The sequence below is a fragment of the Takifugu rubripes genome, chromosome 17 (genome assembly GCF_901000725.2).
Source record: "Takifugu rubripes chromosome 17, fTakRub1.2, whole genome shotgun sequence".
Taxonomy (NCBI): Eukaryota; Metazoa; Chordata; class Actinopteri; order Tetraodontiformes; family Tetraodontidae; genus Takifugu; species Takifugu rubripes.
In genome coordinates this window covers 7,946,523-7,972,971 of record NC_042301.1, presented here as the reverse complement: position 1 = coordinate 7,972,971, position 26,449 = coordinate 7,946,523, and the positions used below count along the sequence as shown (strand labels likewise).

The 26,449-nt window shown below is 43.7% G+C and overlaps 3 protein-coding genes across 4 annotated transcripts; all 3 read left to right on the top strand.

The window, feature by feature from the left end:
• Positions 1-124: 124 nt before the first annotated feature.
• On the top strand, positions 125-15,235 carry LOC101079931 (junction plakoglobin-like). 2 transcript variants are annotated; one of them, XM_003976705.3, is made up of 16 exons: positions 125-282; positions 7,453-7,494; positions 7,904-8,071; positions 8,692-8,936; positions 9,616-9,854; positions 10,074-10,275; positions 10,799-10,943; positions 11,066-11,169; positions 11,256-11,594; positions 11,695-11,847; positions 11,928-12,047; positions 12,132-12,282; positions 12,689-12,810; positions 13,706-13,745; positions 14,068-14,196; positions 14,483-15,235. In XM_003976705.3, the coding sequence occupies exons 2-15, from the start codon at positions 7,482-7,484 to the stop codon at positions 14,193-14,195; spliced, it is 2,169 nt and encodes a 722-aa protein (XP_003976754.2). In that variant the 5' UTR covers positions 125-282; positions 7,453-7,481; the 3' UTR covers position 14,196; positions 14,483-15,235. The 2 variants fall into 2 exon arrangements, with proteins under 2 accessions (XP_003976754.2, XP_011616015.2); XM_011617713.2 differs by having other exon boundaries at positions 133-378.
• Positions 15,236-19,214: 3,979 nt separating this feature from the next.
• On the top strand, positions 19,215-21,308 carry LOC101062818 (keratin, type I cytoskeletal 13-like). Its single transcript, XM_029850365.1, has 7 exons — positions 19,215-19,701; positions 19,846-19,928; positions 20,054-20,210; positions 20,313-20,474; positions 20,555-20,680; positions 20,777-20,994; positions 21,105-21,308. Exons 1-7 carry the CDS (start codon positions 19,303-19,305, stop codon positions 21,199-21,201), a joined length of 1,242 nt encoding a protein of 413 aa, XP_029706225.1. The 5' UTR covers positions 19,215-19,302; the 3' UTR covers positions 21,202-21,308.
• Positions 21,309-23,402: 2,094 nt separating this feature from the next.
• Positions 23,403-25,458, top strand: LOC101079705 (keratin, type I cytoskeletal 13-like). The gene is made up of 7 exons (XM_011617712.2): positions 23,403-23,880; positions 24,030-24,112; positions 24,235-24,391; positions 24,494-24,655; positions 24,736-24,861; positions 24,958-25,175; positions 25,274-25,458. The coding sequence occupies exons 1-7, from the start codon at positions 23,482-23,484 to the stop codon at positions 25,368-25,370; spliced, it is 1,242 nt and encodes a 413-aa protein (XP_011616014.1). The 5' UTR covers positions 23,403-23,481; the 3' UTR covers positions 25,371-25,458.
• Positions 25,459-26,449: the final 991 nt, after the last annotated feature.

The window sequence follows — 26,449 nt, the reverse complement described above, 5'->3', positions numbered from 1 at the left end:
TGGGCCACGGTGGGGTTGGGGGGGCTGGGCCAGGGTTCTGGGGGGTGGGTGGTGGAGCTGGGCCAGGGCGGGGCGGGGTTCTGGGGTGTGGGGGGGAGAGCTGGGCCAGGGCGGGGTTCGGGGGGCGGAGCCTCCGCTGAGGCGACGTTATTACCCTCAGTTTTGTCCGGGCGACCGCGGACTCCAGCAGCTGTGGGGAGAAATAAGTCGGAACCGAGTAGCGGGTCCGAGAAGAACCACCGCGGCCTGGGATCGACTGAAGCTTTCCGAGTGTTTTCACAGGTAAAATCCGGATTCATCGAGCTCATTGTTTTTGTCGGCGACGTCTTTGTTGTTTTCCTGTTTTTGAGCATTTACGAACTCCGAATGTCACCGAATGTAAGTAAGTTAGTGTTTTTCTGCAGTGAATCGTTTGTTTTAATGCTGCATTCGTGGTTGGATTCATTTCCGCATGCCTGAGATTGAGCTGTCTGTCGGTCGGTCTGTCGGTTGGTCGGTCGGTCGGTCGGTCTGTCTGTCTGTCGGTCGGTCGGTTGGTCTGTCTGTCGGTCGGTGTCGAGTTCCTCAAAACTCAAAAGTTTTTTTAAACCCAAGTTTGTGTGAAGGGCGTCGAAAACGGCAGCAATCCTTGTTCCCAGGGCTACCAGCTACTTCCTGGGGCCTTTTCATGTCACAGGAGTTGGAAATGAGCCCGCGTGCGTGTTCACGAGCGCGCGTTCAGAGGCAGGTATAAGGTGAGCTTTGTGCGCCTCCCAATAAAACATTTAACAACCAGCATATCTGGGCTCTGCCAAAGGTGAGACAGCAACGATACACCTGTGCTTCCTGCTCAACCTGGTCAGATATTGTAGAACCCATTCAGCAGTAGGGTTAAGGTTAGGTTAACCTAGGGTTAACCTTAACCTCTTTTATTTATATTTGAAGACCTCTGAAGCAGAGGTCGGATCTGCCCAACAGCACCGAGGCAGTTCGAGTTCACCGATACTACGATGTGACGGTACAGACGTGTTTGAGCTCACACGCATGTGTCATGGATGACGGAACCCTGGGCCATATTTGTCCTGCAGCTCTCCCCAGAGCTGTCACGCTCCTATGATGTCATTACCTTTATTTTTAGATCACAACAGCATTTTTCCACCAGGTTCATAACCATGGGAGTTCCCCATTCTTTTACTTTTTAGAAGGAATTGTGACATTTGTAGTTTTCCAAGGTCCATTTGACCCATCGGTAAGAAACTTGGCTACGTGTCTTAAGCATGATGAGCACAGCTGTGTGTCAGCTTCACTGGCAGACGACCTCTGTGGAAGGTTCTGCTGGAACATCAAGCAGTGCCGGACCAAACGGTTGGCTGGCTTCAGGCAATGATGGGATAGAGATGGCGGGACGAGGGGGACAGCTGTGGTGGTGCTCTGGTAATCCTCTCCCTCCTGTGTAATTCCTTTACAGTAACACACATTATGCTAGGAGATCCTTCAGTGTGTGAGTAGGGCTTCTCTTCTCAGAGTGGATCCCTGCGTTCTGTCTCTCCGACTGTTCACCCATGTCTTACTCGGTACTTTCTGGTGGGCCTGGTTTCATCCAGTCAGCACACAAGTCCAGCCAACAACTCTTTGTTTGCATGTCACCTCACATTATCGTGGAACTGTTGCTATGGCGACAGGATGCCAAAGACATGTGGCGTCTTAGTGAAAATTCAAAAAGCAGCTTAGCTTTAAACAGATAATTAAAAAAGTAAAGAATTTTCAGGATCATCCAGTTCGGCCAACAGACATTTAGAAGCTGAGCTAAAATATCAGTCCGAGACAGCCACTGAATTATTGACGGCTCTTTCTTTTTAAAAAGAAACTGCATCACATAAAATGTTTGAGAACTGTGGCCAGTTTTTGTCTTGGCCATGCCTTTAAAGTGCTGCTGTTGGCTTGGACATTTCTTATCCAGCCAGGGTGTCCAAACCTCTTACATATTCCTAATTGTACTGATTTCTAGATGCCTGTCCTGACATAAAAGATAACATTTTCATTTTTATCCTCCCTTTTTTACTTCCATGTTTTTGGAGACCGAGTGGCTGGAAAACAAGTCAATAGGGAAGGATAATCAGTTTAATAGACAACATGAAAGTCGTGTCTATCTCCCCTAGATGATATTCTGCGTATTGTGATAATATCACAATTCAATTTTTGGAGGCTTTTCTGAGTTTCTCAGCCACACAATCATTTGTACAGAGTTGTGCAATCCTGATACTTTCCAGAACTCTGAATAATCTGAAGAATGTGCGCTTGCCAAAGTCTTTTTTCTTCTTTTTGAGTGGTTATCTGACTGCAGAAATGGCAAATTGATTTAAATCTTCTTAAGCACTAATTTTTCCTGCGTACACTATTTTTACACTGTTGGTTCACACAAAGTGTAAGAGAATTAGAGAATGAAAGGAGTTTCTAGCAGGGTTTTTCTTTTAGACTTGTAACTCTTCTCTTTAATGCCGCCACCACCTCCTTCCTTCTCAAATCTCCCTGAATAATTCATAATCTGTCACTCGCCGCAGTGCTGGGAGGCACATCAAGGAGTGGCAATGATGGCTCAACTGGCCGACCTTTGAAGCATCTTAGGGTTAGGGTTAGCACCGGCCACGAACCTTCACCAGTACGGTCTACATATTTCCCAGTTTCCTTTTCATTGTAACAACATGCTTTTAGTCAGCTGCCATCCTTTTTCCTTTCTGCTAAAACAATGCAAGGTCCTCTGTGCTGCCGGTTCATCACTTTTCTCCCACTTGTCCATCAAAATAACTAAGAGAAAGATATGCTGTGCCTAATGTGCACTTTGGTCAAAGATAATATTTTAATGTCAACCAAAATCCACTTGTGTGGGGCCTTTTATGGTGAACTGTTCTGATATTGAAAGCAACCTTTGGACATCTGTTTCTCCGTCAGTATAATTCATTAAACTGTGAACTTTGTTGCTTTACAATAGAGAGTTACATTTTTTCTTCACTTCTTCCTGCCTCCTAAACCTTGTTGAAACTTATCGCGTCCTCGGAGGCAGCTTATTTTCCCTTTAATGCATAGAGGGGCTTGAACCGGGAGTAAAAAGTGACGACATTTTACTGTGGCATCTGGCAAAGGGAGGAATGCTAACCATTCTTATTTTTTTGGCACGCTAACCACCATTGATTGTCTGTGAGAACAGTCCAGATCAAAGTTACGATGAAGAGAGTTGGCTGAGCTCTGCCATGTTCAGAGATTCTGGCTGTTGATCTGTTGTGCTCCAGCAGTATGGGCAGTAATTGCCTGTTCTTTGGAGCCTTGGAACAGGAGCATTACTGAGGTCTGGATCAGCACCCTCGAACACACCCTTGACTTGTGTACTTGTGCTTTGACAGAATAGAAGAACATTGTGCAAGTCTCCCCTGATGATAAACTTCTCATTTTGACTGGAAAGGCCAGCTGTGTTCATCAGACAAATACTGTCATTGGTGACCAACACTTCCTGTTACCCACGCCAATAAAGACATTAGCTGTGCGCTACTTCATTCTCTCTTATAGACTTACAGCAGGTCTCTGGCTCGACCCTGCTGCATTGTTGTATCAGCTTCTGTTGAAAGAGTAGGGGTGAAAGAAGATCCTGAAGGATATGGAAGAGTTAAGATGCATCCCTCCAAAAGTCTGGGAAGAGGAGATATATGATGCACATCAGCTGGTTGTAGCTTCTTTTTTTCTGTTCACACCAGTCAACAACAACCAGCTCAAGTGTGACGACTTCAAAGACACCAGTTGGCAAATGCTCAACTGTCAGTTAGCTGTGAAAACTGGATGTCTGGGGTGCTTGATATCAGTCGGGGCGCAATGACGTAAAAAGAGCTGCAGCCAATGAGAGCAGACACGAGGGTTGCCACAAAATGTGGAAGTGACCAGAGCGGTGGAGGAGGAGCTTGCAACAACAGTGCTATCATAGGATTTTTCTCTTTCTTGTTGTGTTTTGAGTATGTAGCAAAGCACGAACAACCTGGAGAGCTCTTTCTGCTCCATGTTCGCAGTGGAAAAAACATCACTCCGCGCACACATTGTGTTCAAGCACTTCCTGTGTCACTTCTTGTGGGACTTCTTGATACAAACAATTGTATGGAGCCCAAGTAGAGCAGCCATGCTAACTGATGCTAACTGATGTAGAGTCGTGTACGGACAACTCCGTACAACTCCGGACAACTCAGACTTGATCTAGCTTGAACAAGGCTTTAGCAGTTTCCTCATATAGACACACTCTCAGGCCCACTAACTAACCCTAACCCTGCACAGAGCTGTTGTGGGTGCTGTTATTTTAACAGTTAAAGATTAACTAGTTATCTTGCATACTTACTAGGACAGAATTGCCCGAGCAAAGATTGACTTGAATAAATATAATGCTTGTGTGGAATATAACTCCAGCTTTTCACATCTGCTCAGCTTGGGGGGTTACTGCCCCGAGTGTCCCACTGGGACCACTGGTGCCTTCATGCCCCACATTCTCTCCATCTCCTCCATCAGTCTTTGGTACTTCTCTCCTCTTCGTGTTCTTCCTGATGTTGCTATCACTCAGGATTGCTACATCCATCACCACCACTGTCTCCTGGTGTTTATCCACCACCACGATGTCAGGCTGGTTGGCCACCACCATCTGGTCAGTCTGGAAGTCCCACAGGATCTTGGCCTGCTTGTTCTCCAGCACTTTCGGGGGGGTCTCCCACCTGGACCCTGGGACCTCCAGCCCATACTCAGATGTTCCTGTCCACTTTGCCAGCCACCTGATTATGTCGTTCCATGTATGGCTTGCCTGCCAACACCTTGCACCCTGCTGTGATGTGCTGAACTGTCTCAGGGGCTTCTCCTGGCCTGGCCTGGTCTGGTCTGGTCTGGTCTGGTAGACCCAGGCCTGGTCTGGCCTGGTCTGGTAGACCCAGGCCTGGTCTGGCCTGGTCTGGTAGACCCAGGCCTGGCCTGGCCTGGTCTGGTAGACCCAGGCCTGGTCTGGTAGACCCTGGTCTGGTAGACCCTGGCCTGGTCTGGTAGACCCTGGCCTGGTCTGGTGTGGTCTGGTAGACCCTGGCCTGGTCTGGTGTGGTCTGGTAGACCCTGGCCTGGTCTGGTGTGGTCTGGTAGACCCTGGTCTGGTCTGGTAGACCCTGGCCTGGTCTGGTCTGGTAGACCCTGGCCTGGTCTGGTGTGGTCTGGTAGACCCTGGTCTGGTCTGGTGTGGTCTGGTAGACCCTGGTCTTGCCTGGTCTGGTAGACCCTGGTCTGGTAGACCCTGGCCTGGTGTGGTCTGGTAGACCCTGGCCTCTCTTGCGCAGCCCTGAGTAGAGCCTCTACACCGTCTTTCAGCCGCAGGTGTCTACCTCAGCACCACAGACGGCCCTGAAGCCAAGATAAAGGAGAACCTTCATATAAATGCTTTTCATGTATATTGCATAATATTAACTGGCCCATCTAGTTTTCTCAAGGCCCATCCACCATAAAAATCTTAATGCTGCTACTGACTTGGAGCAAAAGACACACTGTTCTCTTTTAATTAAAGAAATAATAATTTGATGAAACTGCGAGCAGTGCCTGTAACAAGGGTTAGAGGGTTAGGGTTAGAGAGTTAGGTTGGGGTTAGGGTTAGAGGGTTAGGTTAGGGTTAGAGGGGTAGGGTTAGAGGGTTAGGGTTAGAGGGTTGGGTTAGGGTTAGAGGGTTAGGGTAGGGTTAGAGGGTTAGGGTTGGGTAGGGTTGGGTTAGGGTTAGAGGGTTAGGTTAGGGTTGGGGTTAGGGTTAGAGGGTTAGGGTAGGGTTAGAGGGTTAGGGTTGGGTTAGGGTTAGAGGGTTAGGGTTTGCGTTAGGGTTGGGTTGGGGAGGGTTAGGGTAGAGTTAGGGTTGGCAACAATTAACAAATAAAGCCAGGAAAGCTTTAAATTGTTCAATTAGCGCCGTAGATCACTTGATCCTACTCCAGCTCACTATCTTTGTGCTCGTCTTCAAGGAAAATGATGCTGACTTTCACTTGCATTGACTATTTAGAAAAATAATAGAAAAACATAATTTGCATAATTGGAATGCAGTGTAACTGTACTAGTTTGTGGTGCATAACGGGGCGTGTTGGGGTGTGCCGAAGCATCAGATACACTGACTGTTGTTGTTCTGCAAGCATGGCAAGGCAGTTTTCCAAAATGTCTAAGAGCAAATAATCATGACGGATAATCCAAAGATTTCGTCGTGCACTCGCACTTCATTCAGGTTCCTAAAACTCAGTTCACAGCAAAAACTGCAGTCACATATTTACAGCTATTCTTAAAGCATGTGATCATAATAAAGAAATCAGAACACTCAAAAATTAGGACTTTGCTCTTCCTGGGAGGAGTAGAGCGTCAACTCTAGGTGTTACAATAGATTCAACCCTCATTTTCTAGATCCACATTAAAAAGATCTTTCAGCGGTTTCTTGACCACTTTATTGCTTTAGGGTCCCGGGGAGGGTGCTGGAGCCTAACCCACCTCATATAGACAAAGGGAGGGTACATCCCTGGATGAGTTGCCAGCTCATTGCAGCACCCTATGGGCAGCTGTGGGTTCAGTGCCTTGCTCAAGGATACCTTGGCATTGCTCAGAAGGTGTTCTGGCACCTCCCCCATGACCAGGACATTTTCCATGTTTTGTTTGCACTGGGTCCTGAACCCATAGCCCTCCTCTTAGTACTCAACAGCCTGAGTTGAGGACTGGCACAGCGCATAGTGTCTGCTTATGTTATACAGAATATAGGAACCATCCACACAACCAGCGCTACAAGGGAGGACTGTATAATCCTGGTCAGGGATCCTTCATGTGGGCAGGCAGCACTTTCAGTTTCATTTGGCCACATTTGGAATAGTGCAAAATAGTGATACGGAATTAAAAAAACCCAATGTTTTCCATGAATGGGAGTAGATTGGATCTCATTGATATTGCATGTAAATTCACTTCCGCGGCGGCGTCACTTTTCTAGGGTGGGGAGGTGCTTTGTCGGGTCGCCCGGGGCTTATTTTGACCGCCAGTACTGGTGTTTGTATGGAACGGCACTTGATCCCAAATGACAGATCCCAGGGACCAATTGATGGAATTTTCAATCAAACAACTGTGAGCTGGTAGCAGTGAAGAATTCTCTCTTCAGGAAAAACCCAAATGTGACTCGGATTACAGCAACACCCAAATGTGGGTGTGTTTCGAGAGGAACACTCACACGCATAGATTCACACCCTCAAAACCTGGTCAGCAGGTTTTAGCCATGTGTCAGCAGCAGGTTTAGCTCTGTGGGCGGAGGCCACAGGGTGAAAGGTCATCGTGGTGCGCATTCCTTCCTGACGGCTGACTGTGTTGTTGCATGGAGTATTTATCAGTTACTGAAAGGAGGCAGGAGTTTGTTGAAATGTACTATTATAGGCTGCACCATGACTGTGCTTCTGTGTTTTGTAGATTTTTCCATCACTGTGATAGAGGCAACGATGGCAATGCAGAGTAAGTGACTCACGCATAACATTCAGCTTTTTCATGTATTCTTTCCAACATTTATGATTTTACCTCAGTTTTACTTGTGTCCTTTGCATGTTTAAGCATTAATGCTCATTTTAGTCTCAGGTTGTCTAAGTATTTATCAATTACTGAAATGTGGCAGTCGTTTATTAAAATGTTGCATTGACTTTTTCTTCTAGTTCTAGAAAACCTAAAAGAACTCCTTTGAAAGGGGTCTTTCTAACTTCCAGCTGCTGTTTGCATATAATTTTGCTGCACATACTTTTTAATCTCAAACAAATGGTTTGTGCAGTAAAACCACATTTTCATGTAACAGAATTTCAGTGTTGGAAAACGATGAGAAAGGCAACTCTGATCAGCAGTTGTTCAAACCTGATGCCCTTTTGTGTTGCAGTGGGTGAACGTGACGCCGGGGTGGCTAAGGTGGCCGAATGGCAGCACACGATGTATGGCCTCGACTCCGGCATCAATTCTGGGGCCACCACAGTCAGAGACGACGATGGAGAGTACACCACCTCTAAGCACTACACCATGACCACCACGGTCACGAGGGAAGAACCTGGTGCGTTAAGAAGCCGTGCTCTGAGAACATAGTCGGGCATTAGTCACCAGCTTTACATGACACGGCGGTGAACAACGTATATAACAAAGTACCAATGTAAATGGACTGATGGGTGCTCTCTATAGCCCAGTTATGATACACTGAAAACAATATGCTCCAGCACGTGCACGCCCTCGTGTGTGTGCATGCTCTGCACTGCCATATGACCCAGAACCAAAACATTAAAGAAAGCCGGCCTTAAACATGGTGTTGTTGTTCAGAACCAACGTGACTACGATGGAGAGCGCTCATGTTGTCTGCACAATAACGAAACTGTAATTACTTATGAGATGAATACAGCTATATTAATATGCGTCTCTCTGCTGTCCAATGTTGCCTGAGTCCAGTTGTTTGTCTGACAATATGTCAGCCTGAAAAGGGCGTCTAATCCTGCCGAAAGATGCGTGTGGCCGCTCAGTGTTGAGAGCACATCTGTCCATTCGTTAGCCAACTTTCTCCGTTGCATGTAAACTACAAGCAAAGGATTCCGACAAAATGCAAAAATAGAATTCTGAGCATAGTTCGTTTGAGCTGTGCATGTTAATTGGCTATGATTTTTAGCCTTTTTTTTCTTCCCATAGACTATGAGATCACGACAAGATCCCACCGGGTGCGAGCTGCGATGTTCCCAGAGACACTGGAGTCGGGTTCCACCATGTTGTTGACTCCAAAAGACCCAGCTGAGATGACCAACGTCCAGCGTCTGGCTGAGCCATCCCAAATGCTCAAGACGGCCATTGTCCACCTGATCAACTATCAAGATGATGCTGAGCTGGCCACACGTGCTATTCCAGAGCTCACGAAATTATTGAATGATGAAGACCAGGTGTGGAACGCACACGCAGTCTTGTGAATCATTTCTGTCATTTGATGCGTCATTATAGATCCTATTTAATTTAAGTATTTTAATGTTTGCAATTAGTCACAAACAGCCAAGCTGAAGTCTTAAAAATGTCCTCAAATCAAGAGGAAGCTGTCACTGCAGTATCTATCTATCGATCTATCGATCTATCGATCGATCGATCGATCATATAAGGTGTCACTTTTTTCTCACGCTTTGACCCCTGCGTCTTATAGAGTGGTGCGACTTATTCGTTTATTTTTATTTTTTAATGATTTCCTCAATCGCCCCCACCGGGATAAAGTTTTCTGAATTTGAATGGATATTTACGGCCACCAGAGGGCGCTTGATCACCACAGACAGACTGGGTTCAGAGCCGTACTGCTCCCATGAAGACGCTGGTTTCATTTTGTTTTAAACGGGCCTTTTGTGCTTCGTGTCCTCGCCCTCGTCATGGATAACGCGCAAAGAAATACTTATGATGCAGCTTCAAAGTTGGAGGCTAAGGATTAACAGCTGGTAGGCTCGTTATGTTTTTTTGGTTTTTTTTAGTAATTAAACATTTAAAATAATCTTTCTGTGTACCACAAAGATCTCAGGTTGCAAAGGTGTGTGTGTGTGTGTTTTATTTTTATTTCTTTGCTTTTTTGCCATTTCCTGTCAGGTGGTGGTCAGTAAGGCTGCACAGATCGTCAACCAGCTCACACGCAAAGATGCATCGCGGCGTGCGCTCATGCAGTCCCCTCAGATGGTGGCGGCAGTGGTGCGAGCGATGCAAAACACGAGTGACATGGAGACGGCCCGAGCCACGGCCAGCATCCTTCACAACCTGTCTCATCAGAGGGAGGGTCTGCTCTCCATCTTCAAGTCTGGAGGGATCCCTGCTTTGGTTCGCATGCTCAGGTACAGATCGAGGAAGTTCTTTCACTTCATATCCTGCAGTTCTTAGTTGCAGTTTTAGTTCCATTCTGATGACTTTTTGTTTTTGTCACGGTTGATTTTAAATTGGAAAAGGTGATTTGAGTGTACAAGAAAAAACTCAGGTTAAGAGTTTAGGTCATCTAGAGCTATTTGCATTTGCTTGTGGCTTTTATTGGTGAACCCACATGATTCTCTCATCAGCTCTCCCATGGATTCTGTGCTCTTCTATGCCATCACCACCCTTCACAACCTGCTGCTGCACCAGGAAGGAGCAAAGATGGCTGTGCGTCTGGCTGACGGCCTGCAGAGAATGGTCCCCCTACTGAACAAGAGCAACTCAAAGTTTCTGGCTATCACCACTGACTGTCTGCAACTGCTGTCATATGGAAATCAGGAAAGCAAGGTGTGTTTCTCTGTGTGCACACACAAAGTGCTGACACACAAAGTGCTGACACACAAAGTGCTGACACAAGTGTAATTATGGATGTTAATGGACAAGTTCAAACTTTTCACATTGTCAACCTATATGTGCTCGTGAATAGGTTTGGGGCGGCAGGTAATGAGGTGTTCAGGTGCTGTCACCTGACGTGTGTTTTAAGTTGGATACACACATAAAGGCATTCTGGCAGTTTTTGTTATGATTTTCTCTTTTCCCGCCCAAGGACAGAAAACACATGATTTCTTATGTCTTATAAGATTATACTTTCATTTCATCCTGCGGTCAGAGGTGAGTTGAGAGTGAACTTGCCCCCCCAACTGTTTTGGAACGACTCCCGAGTCATGACTCCATGAGCTCTCTAAGGAACAAGGAAGCAGACATAAATGAAAACGAGCATTCATAATTTTCTCCATATTTGTACTTCTTTTTTTGCTCTGCATGCTCCATATACTCAGACAACTATACACCCTCTCTGCCTCACATGCAGCTCATCATCCTTGCTAACAGAGGTCCTGAGGCTCTCGTCCACATCATGAGAACCTACAGCTATGAGAAGCTGCTGTGGACTACCAGCCGTGTGCTCAAAGTGCTCTCTGTGTGCCCCAGTAACAAACCTGCCATAGTGGAGGCTGGTAGGTCCCTTATAACTTGGGGTCGTTCTGCAGCTTTCCCTGGGCTGATTGGATGGTTCTTGTCCATTCTCCCAATAAAGTTATCACAGAGAACTAATGGATGTCAAATCTGTTCCTTGCAGGTGGGATGCAGGCTCTGGGTAAACACCTTGCAGGCTCCAGCCAGCGACTGATGCAGAACTGCCTGTGGACACTTAGAAATCTCTCTGATGCTGCCACCAAGGAGGTAGTAGTCCACCTGATCTGACTACCCTCTTAAATATACATTATGTACAGATATTTACTTTGACAAGCTGCTCTTCTTGCTTCCAGGAGGGTATGGACAGTCTGCTGCAAGTGTTGGTCGGTTTGCTTAGTTCAGATGATCTCAACATGCTCACCTGTGCCACTGGCATTCTGTCCAACCTTACATGCAACAATGCCTACAATAAAACATTAGTTACACAGAGCAATGGTGTAGAGGCTCTAATCCATGCTATATTGCGTGCTGGTGAAAAAGAGGATGTCACTGAACCGGCCGTTTGCGCTTTGCGCCACCTGACTTCGCGCCACCAGCAGTCCGAGGTTGCGCAGAATGCTGTGAGGAAACACTATGGCATCCCTGCCATTGTCAAGCTTCTCAACACACCTTATTACTGGCCTGTCATCAAGGTAGAGGAGGAATATTATTGTCTGCAGTGGCCGTCTAGGATTATTCAATTCATTAAAGCCCATTTTCAATAGAATTTCTTTATCTGCTGCCTCCCAAAAGGCTGTGGTGGGCCTGATTCGAAACCTGGCCCTGTGTCCAGAGAACCAGGCTCCCCTGAGGGATGCTGGTGCCATCCCTCGATTGGTCAATCTGCTGCTCAAAGCCCACCAGGATGCCCAGAAACATGGTTCATCAGCACAGCAGACATACCAGGTAGCTGCTGGGCTTCTATTAAAGGTGACCGTCTGTTGATACTTATTTACAAAGTCCGCTCTGCAAACCCTGTGCTGTAGGATGGAGTGAGGATGGAGGAGATCGTTGAAGGCTGCACAGGAGCTCTGCACATCCTGGCCAGAGACCCCATCAACAGAGCAGATATTGCTAACCTGCAGACCATTCCTCTCTTTGTTCAGGTAATGCCAAAAGATCTCCCAATTCTCCATAAGTAACTGTACTGTCTGTGTTTCTCAGATTGATTTATTTCCTCTTCCCTTTAGCTGCTTTACTCTCCTGTGGACAATGTAAAGCGTGTGGCCGCGGGCGTGCTGTGTGAGCTGGCCCTCGATAAAGCTTCAGCCGAACTAATCGACAGCGAGGGGGCGTCGGCTCCACTGATGGAACTGTTGCATTCCAATAACGAGGGCATTGGTAAGATGCTCAGACGATGCACGGCCATTAGTTTCTCCTAGTCTTAGTCCCGTTTAAACAACGGCTGATTTCATGAATTGCAGTCTTACTCTAAGTTCTATTCTGCACAGATTTGTTATTTACAGTGAATCCAGCACCGCTTTGGCTCCTCTTCTAGAACTACTCATCTAAAAGAAATACCTGAAATGGATTTCATAGTCTGCTGAACTTTTCCTGATTAATTCAAGTGCTTCATAATGCTTTAAGTTCCTTAAAAGATTTTGTTTGCTCAATTTCTTAATTGATGTGTAATTCAAATGGAAATGTTGAACTGCTTTTTGGCATTTGTGCTCTTACAGGTTATGATTTCAAGTTGACTGTAGCATTTTTGTGCATCGCTGACTTCCTCCTGATTCTTTCTTTGCAGCCACATATGCTGCAGCTGTGCTTTTCCGCATTTCGGAGGATAAAAACTCAGACTATAAGAAGCGTGTGTCAGTGGAACTCACACACTCTCTTTTTAAGCACGACCCTGCTGCCTGGGAGCTGGTGAGTGTTTGCTGCCTGTATTGAGGAGTGAAATACATGCGAGGTAAATGTGCTTGGTCGGCTGCACCAGATGGTCCTTTCTATGCTGCTGCTCCGTTTTTGTGTAGTGACGGGAAATGAATGGAAAGCACTCCGAATTAGGACCCGGGTGATGAGTTAAAGCTGACAGAAAACCTCGAGAAAAACTGGAAAGCTTTGAAGCAAAGCTTGGAACTGTTAACCATAAAATTGTAGCTGTCTGTGGTGGACTGGGTGATGCTCAAAGGCACACGGATGGTTGTTCCCACATGAGATCACAAGCTCACTTTGAACAAACAAGTGTGTGGAGAGAAAGTTGTTTCCTGTACGCAGACAACCGGCTGCCTAGTTAACCACCGGCTGCCTAGTTAACCACCAGGGCCTAGTTACCACCAGGGCCTTGTTACCACCAGGGCCTTGTTACCACCGGGGCCTAGTTAACCACCGGCTGCCTAGTTAACCACCAGGGCCTTGTTACCACCGGGGCCTAGTTACCACCGGGGCCTAGTTACCACCGGGGCCTAGTTACCACCAGGGCCTAGTTAACCACTCCATCCTCGAGATTGCTTCGCTACTCTATAAATTGAGGATAACAGCAACATTTGATAAACTAAACGAATGTTAGTTTTGTGTGTTAGTTACATTCTGTGTGTGTTTCTGTCAATGTGAGGTTTTTTTGAAGTGTTGCCACAGTTTGGCACACACACACACACACAGTACGTCAGTTTTGGCAGTTTTTGCTTTTTGGGAACACTCCCAAACACACTAGCTGTTCCCAAAGGTGAACATAGTGTATATGCACAAAAACTCATAACATACTTTTAAGAAGTGTAAATTAAGTGTTGACATTATTCTTGCTCTTGTGACCTGTCCGCAGGCCCACAACAGCATCCCCATGGATGGACCCTATGCAGATGGTGAGTAGTAACTGAATTGGGTCCACACGTGTTCCTCTGCACCTTTAAGATTGTGGTTATACATGTCCCACCTCCACCCCATAGTCTCTATCTTTCATGGGAGCTGCTGGCCTTCTTTTTATTGTTTGTATTCCCCTTTTTCCATCTTCACTGTTTAAATATTTCTTTTAATCCCTTTCCTTGTCTGGACTTATCTCCTTGTATTTATTTGCTACTCATCTCTCCGAATTTACTTCTCATCTTGATTTAGTAATTGATGTTAAAAAAATCCAGGTCCAAGCAAATAAGAAGTAAGCAAAAATCCTCTTTTTCAACCCTTCAGAGCTGGATATGGGTATGCAAGGCTACTGCGGGTATGGAGCTGACATGGCCATGGATGGCATGGACGGGGGCCTCTTGCCCGAGGATTACCCAGGCAACCTGCCTTATGAGAGACAACCATACGCCTAAGGTCCGTGTTAACATTTAAAAATGAAAATTCTTTTGTATTTTCAAATAGAGACTGAAAGGCAAAAACAGTTAGAAGCTATTTGTGTTAGATTGATCGTAGCCTGATACGTGTCAAATTCCTCCCCACACTTTTATGACTGAACTGTAGCTCAGACAAAGTACAAGAGACCTGATAAAGGCAAGCTGTGATCCAATCAAAGAATTCAGAGACACTAAAAATGAAGAGAATGTTGAGAATGTTGAGTGTAATCCAATGTTCCAGCTGAGCCATTTTTTTGTCTCTTCAGGTTGTGGCGGCAGAATGTGGAGCGAAGACGCAGAGCTGATACAGTCTTCATTCGATTGTTACCTCTGTTCTTTCTGATGTAACATATGCAATTATCACAGGACTCCTAATCTTAGCAGGGCTCAAATCTTTCATGGCCTGATCTTGCTGATTTTTTTTTTATTTTCTTTTTTAATATTGTGTGACAATGCTGTTAAGTCTGTTAGAACCTCGGGTATGTTTGCTTTCGGGTGCTGTATGCCAAAGAGATTTTGACTTTGATAATATAATCACAAAGTTTCCATCTTCAAGAGTAAGAATCCTTAAAAACACTGCCAGAGGTGGACGAGTGACCCTGCTTACTGCTTTCTTTTCACATTCTTTTCTGAAAGTTTTAGTCCAACACCAACAGTAACTGGGAGGGAACACATAGGTTGGATGAATTGGAGGCCTCAGACAGATCTTTGAGTATTGACCCGACAGTTCTGGAGTGTTTGTTTTTAGGAGTATTTTCTCTGCTTTTATAAATTATTCACTGGCGAGGGTTTGTATGATCTGGTATTACCAGAACATTAACAATATCTTTTTTTGTGTCTAAATTGAAGTTTTATTAAACGATGATTTCTGACGGTGGTATGCGTTTATACATGAGCATCATGTGAGAAGTTGTTGGGTCGGCCCTATAACAGAACTACTGATGTGGAAACTTATCTTTCTACGGAGCGTTTTTACTGAAATTTTGTCTAATAAAAATAAAGGATATAAAAATCTAAAATGTATCATTGTGTCATGTATATTGAAGATAACAAGACTCAACTACACTGCAGCAAAAGCAAAAATCCTGAAAATATATTTTATTTAGAAACATGATCACCTGACAGGCCTCTGGCACCCCACTGGGAAATCCTGTCCTCTCCTCCTCTTCTCCTACCCTCCCCTCCTCTCCTCTTCTCCTCTCCTCCTACCCTCCTCTACCTCTCCTCTCCTCCTCCTCTCCTCCTACCCTCCTCTACCTCTCCTCCTACCCTCCTCTACCTCTCCTCCTACCCTCCTCTCCTCTCCTCCTACCCTCCTCTCCTCTACCTCTCCTACCCTCCTCTCCTCTTCTCCTCTCCTCCTACCCTCCTCTACCTCTCCTCTCCTCCTACCCTCCTCTACCTCTCCTCTCCTACCCTCCTCTCCTCCTACTCTCCTCTTCTCCTACCCTCCTCTCCTCCTACCCTCCTCTTCTCCTCTCCTCCTACCCTCCTCTACCTCTCCTCCTACCCTACCCTCCTCTACCTCTCCTCTCCTCCTACCCTCCTCTCCTCTCCTACCCTCCTCTCCTCCTGGTGGGTATGGTGTTCTCCACCCAGAAGTTAATAGAGTCCGTGATGCAGTGGGTGAGGTTGTCGATGCCCCCCCCCCCCCCCCCCATGGGCGTCACTGAAGACATCCCACAGGGTTGTGTTGAGACAGTCTTTCAGGGCCTCCTCGGCCTATTTCTTCACTGTGCGGGTGAAGACCTGTAGAGGTTTGTACACAGGCTCGAGGTGTACAAGGTTGTGGTCGGCACGTCTTGCGTGCATGATGAAGATAAAACCAAACCAAAAACAAAAGTAGGAGCAAGAAGTAAAGAAAAGGTCAAAGGTGAGCAGGAGCTGCTGTTACAGGCTGCCACTCGTGCGGCGCCACCTTGACTCCAATATAATTGAAGGAGCCATAAATAAAAACACCCCTTGCACTTTGATAGATCGAGGGTTATCTGTTTACCTGTTTACTGTTTACAGAAATAAAACCCCATATTGAGAGAATGGTAAAGACCAATAAAGAATAGTGGCATCCATTGTTGACAGCCAACGATAGGAGGTTCAGTAAGGAAAATTCATGTTGTGAGAGCTCGGTCTGTAAGGTCCTTTATATTTTCCTGATAAAAAGAAAACATATATATTGGTAAAACAAGAAAAGGGAATTGTTGGGAAAATGAAATGTTTGCTGCTTTTTAATAGGTAAAAGAATTTTGCAGAATGAAGAACAAAGGCCCAAACGTGTGGTGCATGCTAAATGCTTTTTTGGTGGAAGATAACAGGCCCTGAAAGACAGCTGAAGAGGCGTATGCTGTGAACTGCTTAAATGACTAAAGAATGCTGTCAAATGCTGAGATAAAACACTGAAATGAATTGGGATTTTTTAAAATTAGTTTTATTTTTTAGTTAATAAGGTCATCTGCTAGTTCCTGGAAAAGGGGGTTTCCAGCATAGAATAAAATAGAATAAAGTAAAAAGCTTAGCGCTGGCTTCAGTCAGCAGAGAACTCTCAGACCGTCCCAGTTTTTTGTAATCAGATGCTTCCTGTCTGCAATTGCTAGCAGAAAATGTACCTTCATGTATGTGAAAACAAACTACCAAAAGAAAATCAATTTCAAATGGCATGTCTTCCAGCTGTAATTTTAGCCTTTATCACCAGGTGTCACTACATCCTATTATCTGTTCTTTGGAGACTTTTGGACTCTGTCTTTTCAAGACTCTAGCCTCCATGGTGTGAATGTACCCTATAATGAACTGGTGACCTGACCAGAGCGTATTACTGCCTCTTTTGCCTGTTGACGATAAGGATAGTCAGCATTACTCCAATTACACAAGATAGTTGACCTAACCCTAACCGTAACCCTATGTTCATGCAGCTGCAGCTAGCTAGGCAGTTGACATTCTGATGTTGCATTTGTCCTCCTGGTGTCAAATTTCATGTGTATGTGATCAAGCAATGTGCAATGTTTGGCTTTCTTTCACCTCTGCAGACATAATGTTTCTTTATATATTCATATCATCAAATAGCCAACATTTATGTCATTAATTGGAGACCCAATAAAAGTAAACTTGCATGAAATAGCTGTAAATAATGCACTGTTTATAGCTGTAAATAATCCAGTTATTGCTTTGATACCTTAAACGAGCCAGATGCATTTCACCATTTTGAGTTTTAAGCATTTCTGTATGAATTTCCAAGAATTCGTCACACCTAGTTTTAATAGGCGTAGCCCATGCCCGCAGGCTGTAACAGTCAAAACCGGTCTGGGCTTGAGATAGAAAAAGCACAAAAAAGCTCATTGTCAAACAACACCTGGCCCTGCAGTGAGTCACAGTCCTCATTCCCACTCCGAGCTATTGGGTTAGTTCGCCCATGAAGGGCCACACCCAAATGGAATATTGTTTGAATGACTTTGCAAAGTTTAAGCTTCACTACATGTTCAGGCAACAAACCTCTCCCAGTCAGAATAATATGGAACTTTATGTGCTGATACATATGGATTACAGTACAGGAATGCCCTCCTAAAATGCTTGTTCTGTAAAGAAGCATATGCGGGGCCCAAACGTGCAATTTTCATGTGTGTTTTTTGTGTGCGTGCACATACATTTCATATATTTTACAAAAAGTGCCTGTTTAAACATAATCATCTTTAAGTAGATGAGACTAAGGTGAAGAGATCACTTTTGTGCCTCTGCAAACAAATTACTCTCCAAACTAGAAATCCAGTAATGTACAACTATAGTCAGATGTTTACATATTCTTTAACCTCTAATTTAAAAGAGCACTGAACATATGTACAGTATATTTTAATATACATTTTGTGGATCAGGCTCTGGGTTTCTGTGAAGCAGCTAGAGATGGCTTTGTTCATAACAGATGCTATGTAAGAAAGATGAAAGATAAAAAGGTGAAATTATATAAACTCCCAATAACACTGTACAAATTAAAATGCCTGAAATTGTCATACCCATCAAGCCCAAACGAACATTTGTTCTTGCCTGGGCATGATAAACATACCACAATTCTATGCCAAGTATGACAACTGAATCATCAGGTAAAAAGCAGCCAGTCCAAATCATAGTTCACGCCTATCTACCATCACACTGGGTTAGGGTTAGGGTTAAGTATAACCCTCTAAGTATAAAGTTAGGGTTAGGGTTAAGTATAACCCTATAAGTATAAAGTTAGGGTTAGGGTTAAGTATAACCCTATAAGTATAAAGTTAGGGTTAGGGTTAAGTATAACCCTCTAAGTATAAAGTTAGGCTTAGGGTTAAGTATAACCCTATAAGTATAAAGTTAGGGTTAAGTATAACCCTCTAAGTATAAAGTTAGGGTTAAGTATAACCCTATAAGTATAAAGTTAGGGTTAGGGTTAAGTATAACCCTATAAGTATAAAGTTAGGGTTAGGGTTAAGTATAACCCTCTAAGTATAAAGTTAGGGTTAGGGTTAAGTATAACCCTCTAAGTATAAAGTTAGGGTTAGGGTTAAGTATAACCCTCTAAGTATAAAGTTAGGCTTAGGGTTAAGTATAACCCTATAAGTATAAAGTTAGGGTTAGGGTTAAGTATAACCCTCTAAGTAAGCCCTGTAGATCCAATGAGATTGGTCTGCAAAAAAGCAGACTTTTAAAATTCTAAGAATAAAATAGGGACATGTTAAATAAAACTCTTCAGTTTTACCTCTACTTGTTCATGTTAGTACAGAGCAGATTTAATGGAATAAAACATATCAGATATTTGATATAACCTCAGGGCGTGTCACTTCTTTTATGCACAAGAAACATTGAATCACTAATAACTGCAATTTCATGGATGACATTCACACTTTCTCTTTCTGACTATGACAACAAAAGCTGATGTGTGGCAGGTTAAGACAGAGTATCATAGTTTATTCTCCACCCATTTCTCTTATTGGCCTCCACCCACACCAGAGGCGGCAACAGCCTCCTTGTTCAGAATAAATAGAGGAAAAAGCAGAGCGCTGCATCTCAGTCCATCTTAATCTCTTTGAGACAGGAGCAGCTTCTGATCACTCTCTGCATCATCTTCACAATGTTCAAATATTCCTCCTCGTCGTACTCCACTGGAGGCTATGGAGATAGCCAAATCCGCCCCAGATATGCAACAAGCGTTTTTGCTGGCGCAGGTGGAAGGGGAGCAAAAATCTCTGTTGCTTCTGGTGGTTATGGCAGAGGTGGTGGCGGTGCCCTTAGCAATTTCAGCTCAACAAGCTACAGTGTTAGTGACAAGATTGATGTTGGAGCCAATGAGAAGGCCACCATGCAGAATCTGAACGACCGCCTCGCCACCTACCTGGAGAAGGTGCGCAGTCTGGAGAAGGCCAATGCTGAGTTGGAGCTGAAAATCCGTCAGTTCTTGGAGAGTAAGACCGCCCCCACCGGCAGAGATTATTCAGCTTATGAAGCCACCATTGCTGACCTGCAAGGAAAGGTATATCACACTGGCTCGTCAGTTATTGCTAAGTAACATATTAAATCATTCCACACTGTCAGTAACATTTGCTGAGAATAGGTTTTGGAATTAATACTTATGAGTTTGTCACATATGTCTGACCTTGTGTGTGTTGTCCCACAGATCCAGAATGCAACCCGTATCAATGGAGGAGTCTATCTCTCTATTGATAATGCAAAATTGGCAGCCGATGACTTTAAAACCAAGTGAGAATTAGAATTGTACTTGAGAAAGTTAAACCCAAAACAAAAACAGAATACCGATATACTGCCTAAATAACAATGAAATAATGGTGATATACTGTATAATAATGTTTCTTTCTTACACACAGATATGAGAATGAGCTGGCCATGCGTCAGTCAGTGGAGGCCGATATTGCCGGTCTGAAGAAACTCTTGGATGAGTTGACTTTGGCCAGATCAGACCTGGAGATGCAGATAGAAGGACTCAGAGAGGAGCTGATCTTCCTCAAAAAGAACCATGAGGAGGCATGTAAAAAATGCATAATGTTCACCTGTGTGGGTGTGCAAGGTAGCGGTGACAGTAAATACATTCACGAAGCTAATCTTTAATTCAAATTTCATTATTAGGAAATGGCAGCACTGAGGAATCAGATGAGTGGCCAGATCAATGTGGAGGTGGATTCCACACCACAGCCTGACCTGTCTGTCATTATGGCTGAGATCCGGGAGCAGTATGAAAGTGTGGCTGCCAAAAACAACAGAGAACTTGAAACATGGTTCAAAGCAAAGGTCTGAACCAAAACCTTTCTTCTTGTTTCTGTGATTGACTAAACTACTATATGTGACATGGTGTTTGTTGTCTGCTATAGACAGATGAATTGAACAAGCAGGTGGCAGCCAGCACAGAAATTATATCTACATCTAAAACAGAAGTTACGGAACTCCGTCGCACACTACAGAACCTGGAGATCGAGCTGCAATCCCAACTAAGCATGGTTCGTAGTCAAAACATTGTTCCTACTTCTCTAAGACTAGCAAAGAAATGCAATTAGCACTTATTTCCACTGCATTTCTCCTTTTTTGCCCTTCAGAAAGCAGCTCTGGAGGGCACTTTAGCAGACACAGAGGCCCGGTATTCCATGCAGCTCCAAAGTCTCCAGATGCAGGTGACAGGATTGGAGGAACAATTGACACAGCTGCGTGCTGACATTGAAAACCAGAGTTTCGCGTACAAGGCACTCCTTGATATCAAAACAAGACTGGAGATGGAAATTGCAGAATACAAGAGGCTCATGGATGGAGAGATCAGGTAGTTATACTGCAAATAATTTTGTTCATTTTTCATAAATTAAGATACAGCTCTGCAATTCTAAATTTTTTTTACAACCTTTAATGCACGTGCTGTAAATGTCTTCACAGTACTTGCAGCACCACTTCTACTTCTTCCAAGGTTATAGTGGTAACCCAGGAACTACGAGATGGCAAGGTTGTGTCCTCATCCACCACATCTGCCTAATTTTCAGATGCAGCAAATTAAAAATGGGTCCACAAGCAGAATATCAGACATAATTCCATTTGTCACATCCAATTAAATCAATAAAATCCTTTCAGTTTGCTGTTAAATTCTGTGTGCTCTGAATTTATGTCTCTTCTTTGTCAGTTTTGTACTAAATGTTTTGACTGTTTTGTCATAAGTCATATAATTCATTTTCATTCATACAATGCTTGCTTTTAAAAAGTTGGAAAGCTGAATTAGTTGATATGGCTCCTTGGCATAAAACCCGCTAATATATAATCACTTTGATGTTCAGCATATAGCAGGAATATGAAAATCTTTCGGGTACAAATAATTACATTGCATCCCTCATCAACATGTGTACTGTCTCATTTAGAACTGGGAACAGTCTCTTCAATGTTGTTCTTAGCAAAAATAATTTGACACAAAGAAGAGTGCAGAAAGAATTTTAAAACACTTTGTAACCTTCATTAGATATAAAGTGAAATAGCACAGGATTTTCAATATTTTGCAATTTTTATACGAGTCTTCCATTAACTAGACATAAAAAGTAAGAGGAAGTGTCACACACTAAAAAGATGATTATAGTACAGTAAAGTAGAATAATACATGTAACATACTATAGTTGTAGTCTTTAAACTTTAAACACTCTCAAACATGTGCAATTCACAGATTGTATTCCACAGAGAAAAATTAGCATTACTAGAAATAATTTGACATTACTGGTGTGGTGATGCAACTATTAGACACATTATAAACCAAAATAAGTATACAGTGCATCCACATAAAGACGTACTGAACAGACATTATAGTCAGTTCATGTGTAATGGTAAAAATAATCCTTATCTCAGAGTCCAGTTTGCTCACAAAAACAGTAACAGCATGGCAAAATACTATTTTTAAAGCTGAAATAATTGCAACTTTCACAACAGCTTTTAATCAACCTTTATTTTGTGCCACTTCCTTGATCTCCACTACCAGCACTTTCCCAACCAGGTGAGAATGGTTTACTGGTAATAAAAGGATCCACCATCTTATGGCTGTCTCTGGAAATGATTTTCATGCATGGCAACTGATATGCTCATTCATTAAAATGACAGCTACACCCTACATCACTACTGGAATACTCATTCGACAAGCCATGACAATTTCAGGCTCAATTACAGACCCCCCTCCCACACACACACACACGCGCGCCCCCCCAAGCACGCACACACACACTATAAACCATGCATTAGAAATTTGATATGAGAAACATTAAGAAAACCCCAAAACAATAAATTTATTTTGTGAATACCAAAATCACTGGCAAGAAAAGATGTCATACATTGAGATATTTTGCCCTTTTAAGTACAACAGTCAAATCTTCTGATTGAATACTTTTTTATTGACAATATATTCCTTTTGAGGGTCCCAAAGCCTGTTCCATCTGCATATAGGTGACGGTAGGGAACGCTCCTGAATGAGTTATCAGCTCATTGCAAGGACCTATATGAGTATTTGGGCGTTTGGTACCTTGCGCAACAGCATCTCGGCAGTGCTTCTAGTGTGTCTTGGACCCTTCTCCTTTCACCAAAACAACTTCTATGTTTTGTCCGCACCATGGATTTTTACAAGAACCCACTCCTTCTCAGCAAAGTCCCCTACAGACCGAGGTGCCACCGCCCCGCTGAATAAACACGAGGCATCTTTCACACCACTTCTGACAACCTCAAGAACTGGTTTCATGAACATCTGCTAATGTAACAGGTTAGACTGGAAACGTATGGCCTTGTTGCACAATAAATGTCCTACAAACAAACCAACTCACATGTCAGAATAGTTAGAATTTTGAAGCCTAAAGCTGTTGCCTAGATAAATAGATTGACAACAGAAGTAGTGGGTGCGGCCCTTTTAACTTGCCAAAGTTGAAAGGGCACAGATGCCACATTTTCTGCCATATTAATAAGAACGTGTGTATATAATAAAGCATAATACTCAATCTTTTTCTTTTAATTCATGGAATCATATTTGAATTAAGAAAGTAGTATTTAAAAATGCTACAATAACCCCACTTTTTCCTTTCTGACTGTTTAACAATAAAAGGTATGGAATGTGTGTGACAGGTGTGGTCTAAGTTGTGTTGCAGTTTATGCTCCACCCGTCCATGTTATGAGCCTGCACCCACACGATACGTGGCACCAAACGGATAGATAAAGGAAGCAGCAAAACATCTTTGATTCCATCTTAATCTCTTTGAGACAGGAGCAGCTTCTGATCACTCTCTGCATCATCTTCACAATGTTCAAATATTCCTCCTCGTCGTACTCCACTGGAGGCTATGGAGATAGCCAAATCCGCCCCAGATATGCAACAAGCGTTTTTGCTGGCGCAGGTGGAAGGGGAGCAAAAATCTCTGTTGCTTCTGGTGGTTATGGCAGAGGTGGTGGCGGTGCCCTTAGCAATTTCAGCTCAACAAGCTACAGTGTTAGTGACAAGATTGATGTTGGAGCCAATGAGAAGGCCACCATGCAGAATCTGAACGACCGCCTCGCCACCTACCTGGAGAAGGTGCGCAGTCTGGAGAAGGCCAATGCTGAGTTGGAGCTGAAAATCCGTCAGTTCTTGGAGAGTAAGACCGCCCCCACCGGCAGAGATTATTCAGCTTATGAAGCCACCATTGCTGACCTGCAAGGAAAGGTATATCACACTGGCTCGTCAGTTATTGCTAAGTAACATATTAAATCATTCCACACTGTCGCCTCAGTAACATTTGCTGAGAATAGGTTTTGGAATTAATACTTATGAGTTTGTCACATATGTCTGACCTTGTGTGTGTTGTCCCACAGATCCAGAATGCAACCCGTGTCAATGGAGGAGTCTATCTCTCTATTGATAATGCAAAATTGGCAGCAGAGGACTTCAGAACTAAGTGAGTGTTTGAATTGTACATGTTAAAGTAAAACAAAAATACAACTGAGACTGATATACTGCCTAAATAACAATGAAATAATGGTGATATACTGTATAATAATGTTTCTTTCTTACACACAGATATGAGAATGAGCTGGCCATGCGTCAGTCAGTGGAGGCCGATATTGCCGGTCTGAAGAAACTCTTGGATGAGTTGACTTTGGCCAGATCAGACCTGGAGATGCAGATAGAAGGACTCAGAGAGGAGCTGATCTTCCTCAAAAAGAACCATGAGGAGGCATGTAAAAAATGCATAATGTTCACCTGTGTGGGTGTGCAAGGTAGCGGTGACAGTAAATACATTCACGAAGCTAATCTTTAATTCAAATTTCATTATTAGGAAATGGCAGCACTGAGGAATCAGATGAGTGGCCAGATCAATGTGGAGGTGGATTCCACACCACAGCCTGACCTGTCTGTCATTATGGCTGAGATCCGGGAGCAGTATGAAAGTGTGGCTGCCAAAAACAACAGAGAACTTGAAACATGGTTCAAAGCAAAGGTCTGAACCAAAACCTTTCTTCTTGTTTCTGTGATTGACTAAACTACTATATGTGACATGGTGTTTGTTGTCTGCTATAGACAGATGAATTGAACCAGCAGGTGGCAGCCAGCACAGAAATTATATCTACATCTAAAACAGAAGTTACGGAACTCCGTCGCACACTACAGAACCTGGAGATCGAGCTGCAATCCCAACTAAGCATGGTTCGTAGTCAAAACATTGTTCCTACTTCTCTAAGACTAGCAAAGAAATGCAATTAGCACTTATTTCCACTGCATTTCTCCTTTTTTGCCCTTCAGAAAGCAGCTCTGGAGGGCACTTTAGCAGACACAGAGGCCCGGTATTCCATGCAGCTCCAAAGTCTCCAGATGCAGGTGACAGGATTGGAGGAACAATTGACACAGCTGCGTGCTGACATTGAAAACCAGAGTTTCGCGTACAAGACACTCCTTGATATCAAAACAAGACTGGAGATGGAAATTGCAGAATACAGGAGGCTCATGGATGGAGAGAGCAGGTAGTTATACTGAAAAGAACAATCTTGTTCTTTCTCTATATGTAAAGATACATCTCTGCAATAATTTTTTTTGATACAACCTCTAAATGTCTTCACAGTACTGGCAGCTCCAGTTCTACTACTTCCAAGGTTCTAGTGATTACCCAGGAAATCCGAGATGGCAAGGTTGTGTCCTCATCCACCGCATCAGCCTAAAAAGTCAAGAAAGGTGCCTGCAAGCAGAACACCTGAGATCAATGTGTTTTTCACATACATGTCAACACAATAAAAGCAAAAAAAAAAAGAAAAAAAGAAACACCCTCTTTAATTTCTGTTTTTCATTATAGCTAAATTAATAAATCAATTGTCTTGATTTTTATTTTAGAGGGTATACAGGCTATGGAAACTACTTTTATGCAATAATGCATGTGAATCTGTTTCTTTCAAGACTACATTAAGGTCTAGTTTGTGACTGACTAAAAGTAGTCGTGTCCAGGAAGACAACCGCTGTGGTGCTGATGGTGGATTTCAGCTTGATGGGTGGATAGTGCCATTTAAGTATTGTGAGGAATTCCCCCAATTCCTCCTCTATGTGGTGCCAGATACCCCAGATGTCATCCAAGTATCTAAAATAATAGAGAGGTTGCTTTTCACAGGAAGCCAGTGCAGATGTCGCCCACTCATACATGAAGATGTTGATGTAGGCTAGTGCAGATTTTTTGCCCTTAACTTGTAAATAGTGTTGATAAATTGAATGTCATTTCATCTCATCTTAGTTTCAAGGAGCTGAAGAAGCTCCTTCTGTGGTCTGTTAATCTGTAAATTTGGAAGGTTGGTTAGGGTTAGGTGAGTAATGGATAGACACAGGGTCTTTCACTACACTGTCCACCAACAGCACAGCTTTCATGAGACATAGGCAGGGCACTGGCTGATGCATGTTAGTCCCCTTCCTACAATCTATGAGCCATAATCGAAAGGAGAAGATAATGGGGGAGGGGAAAGAAGGATAGGTGTGTGTGTGTGGGGGGGGCTTTGATTTCCTGGTTGGGTTAGGGTTAGTGTTCATGGTTTAGGGTTATGGTTCAGGGTTTGGTTAGAAACTTTATTGCACTGGCCAACTGATCGGAAGGATAGGAGAATGTGGAAGTCAATATACACGATATATAAACAATTTGGTTTGGAGGAAGGTTTTAAAACATTTCCGGAGAAACGTCTTAGAGCACCATCTGCTGGACAAAACCGAGAATTATACCTTGGTGGCTCGTTTGAAATCCTCTGGCATATTCTGTGGAACC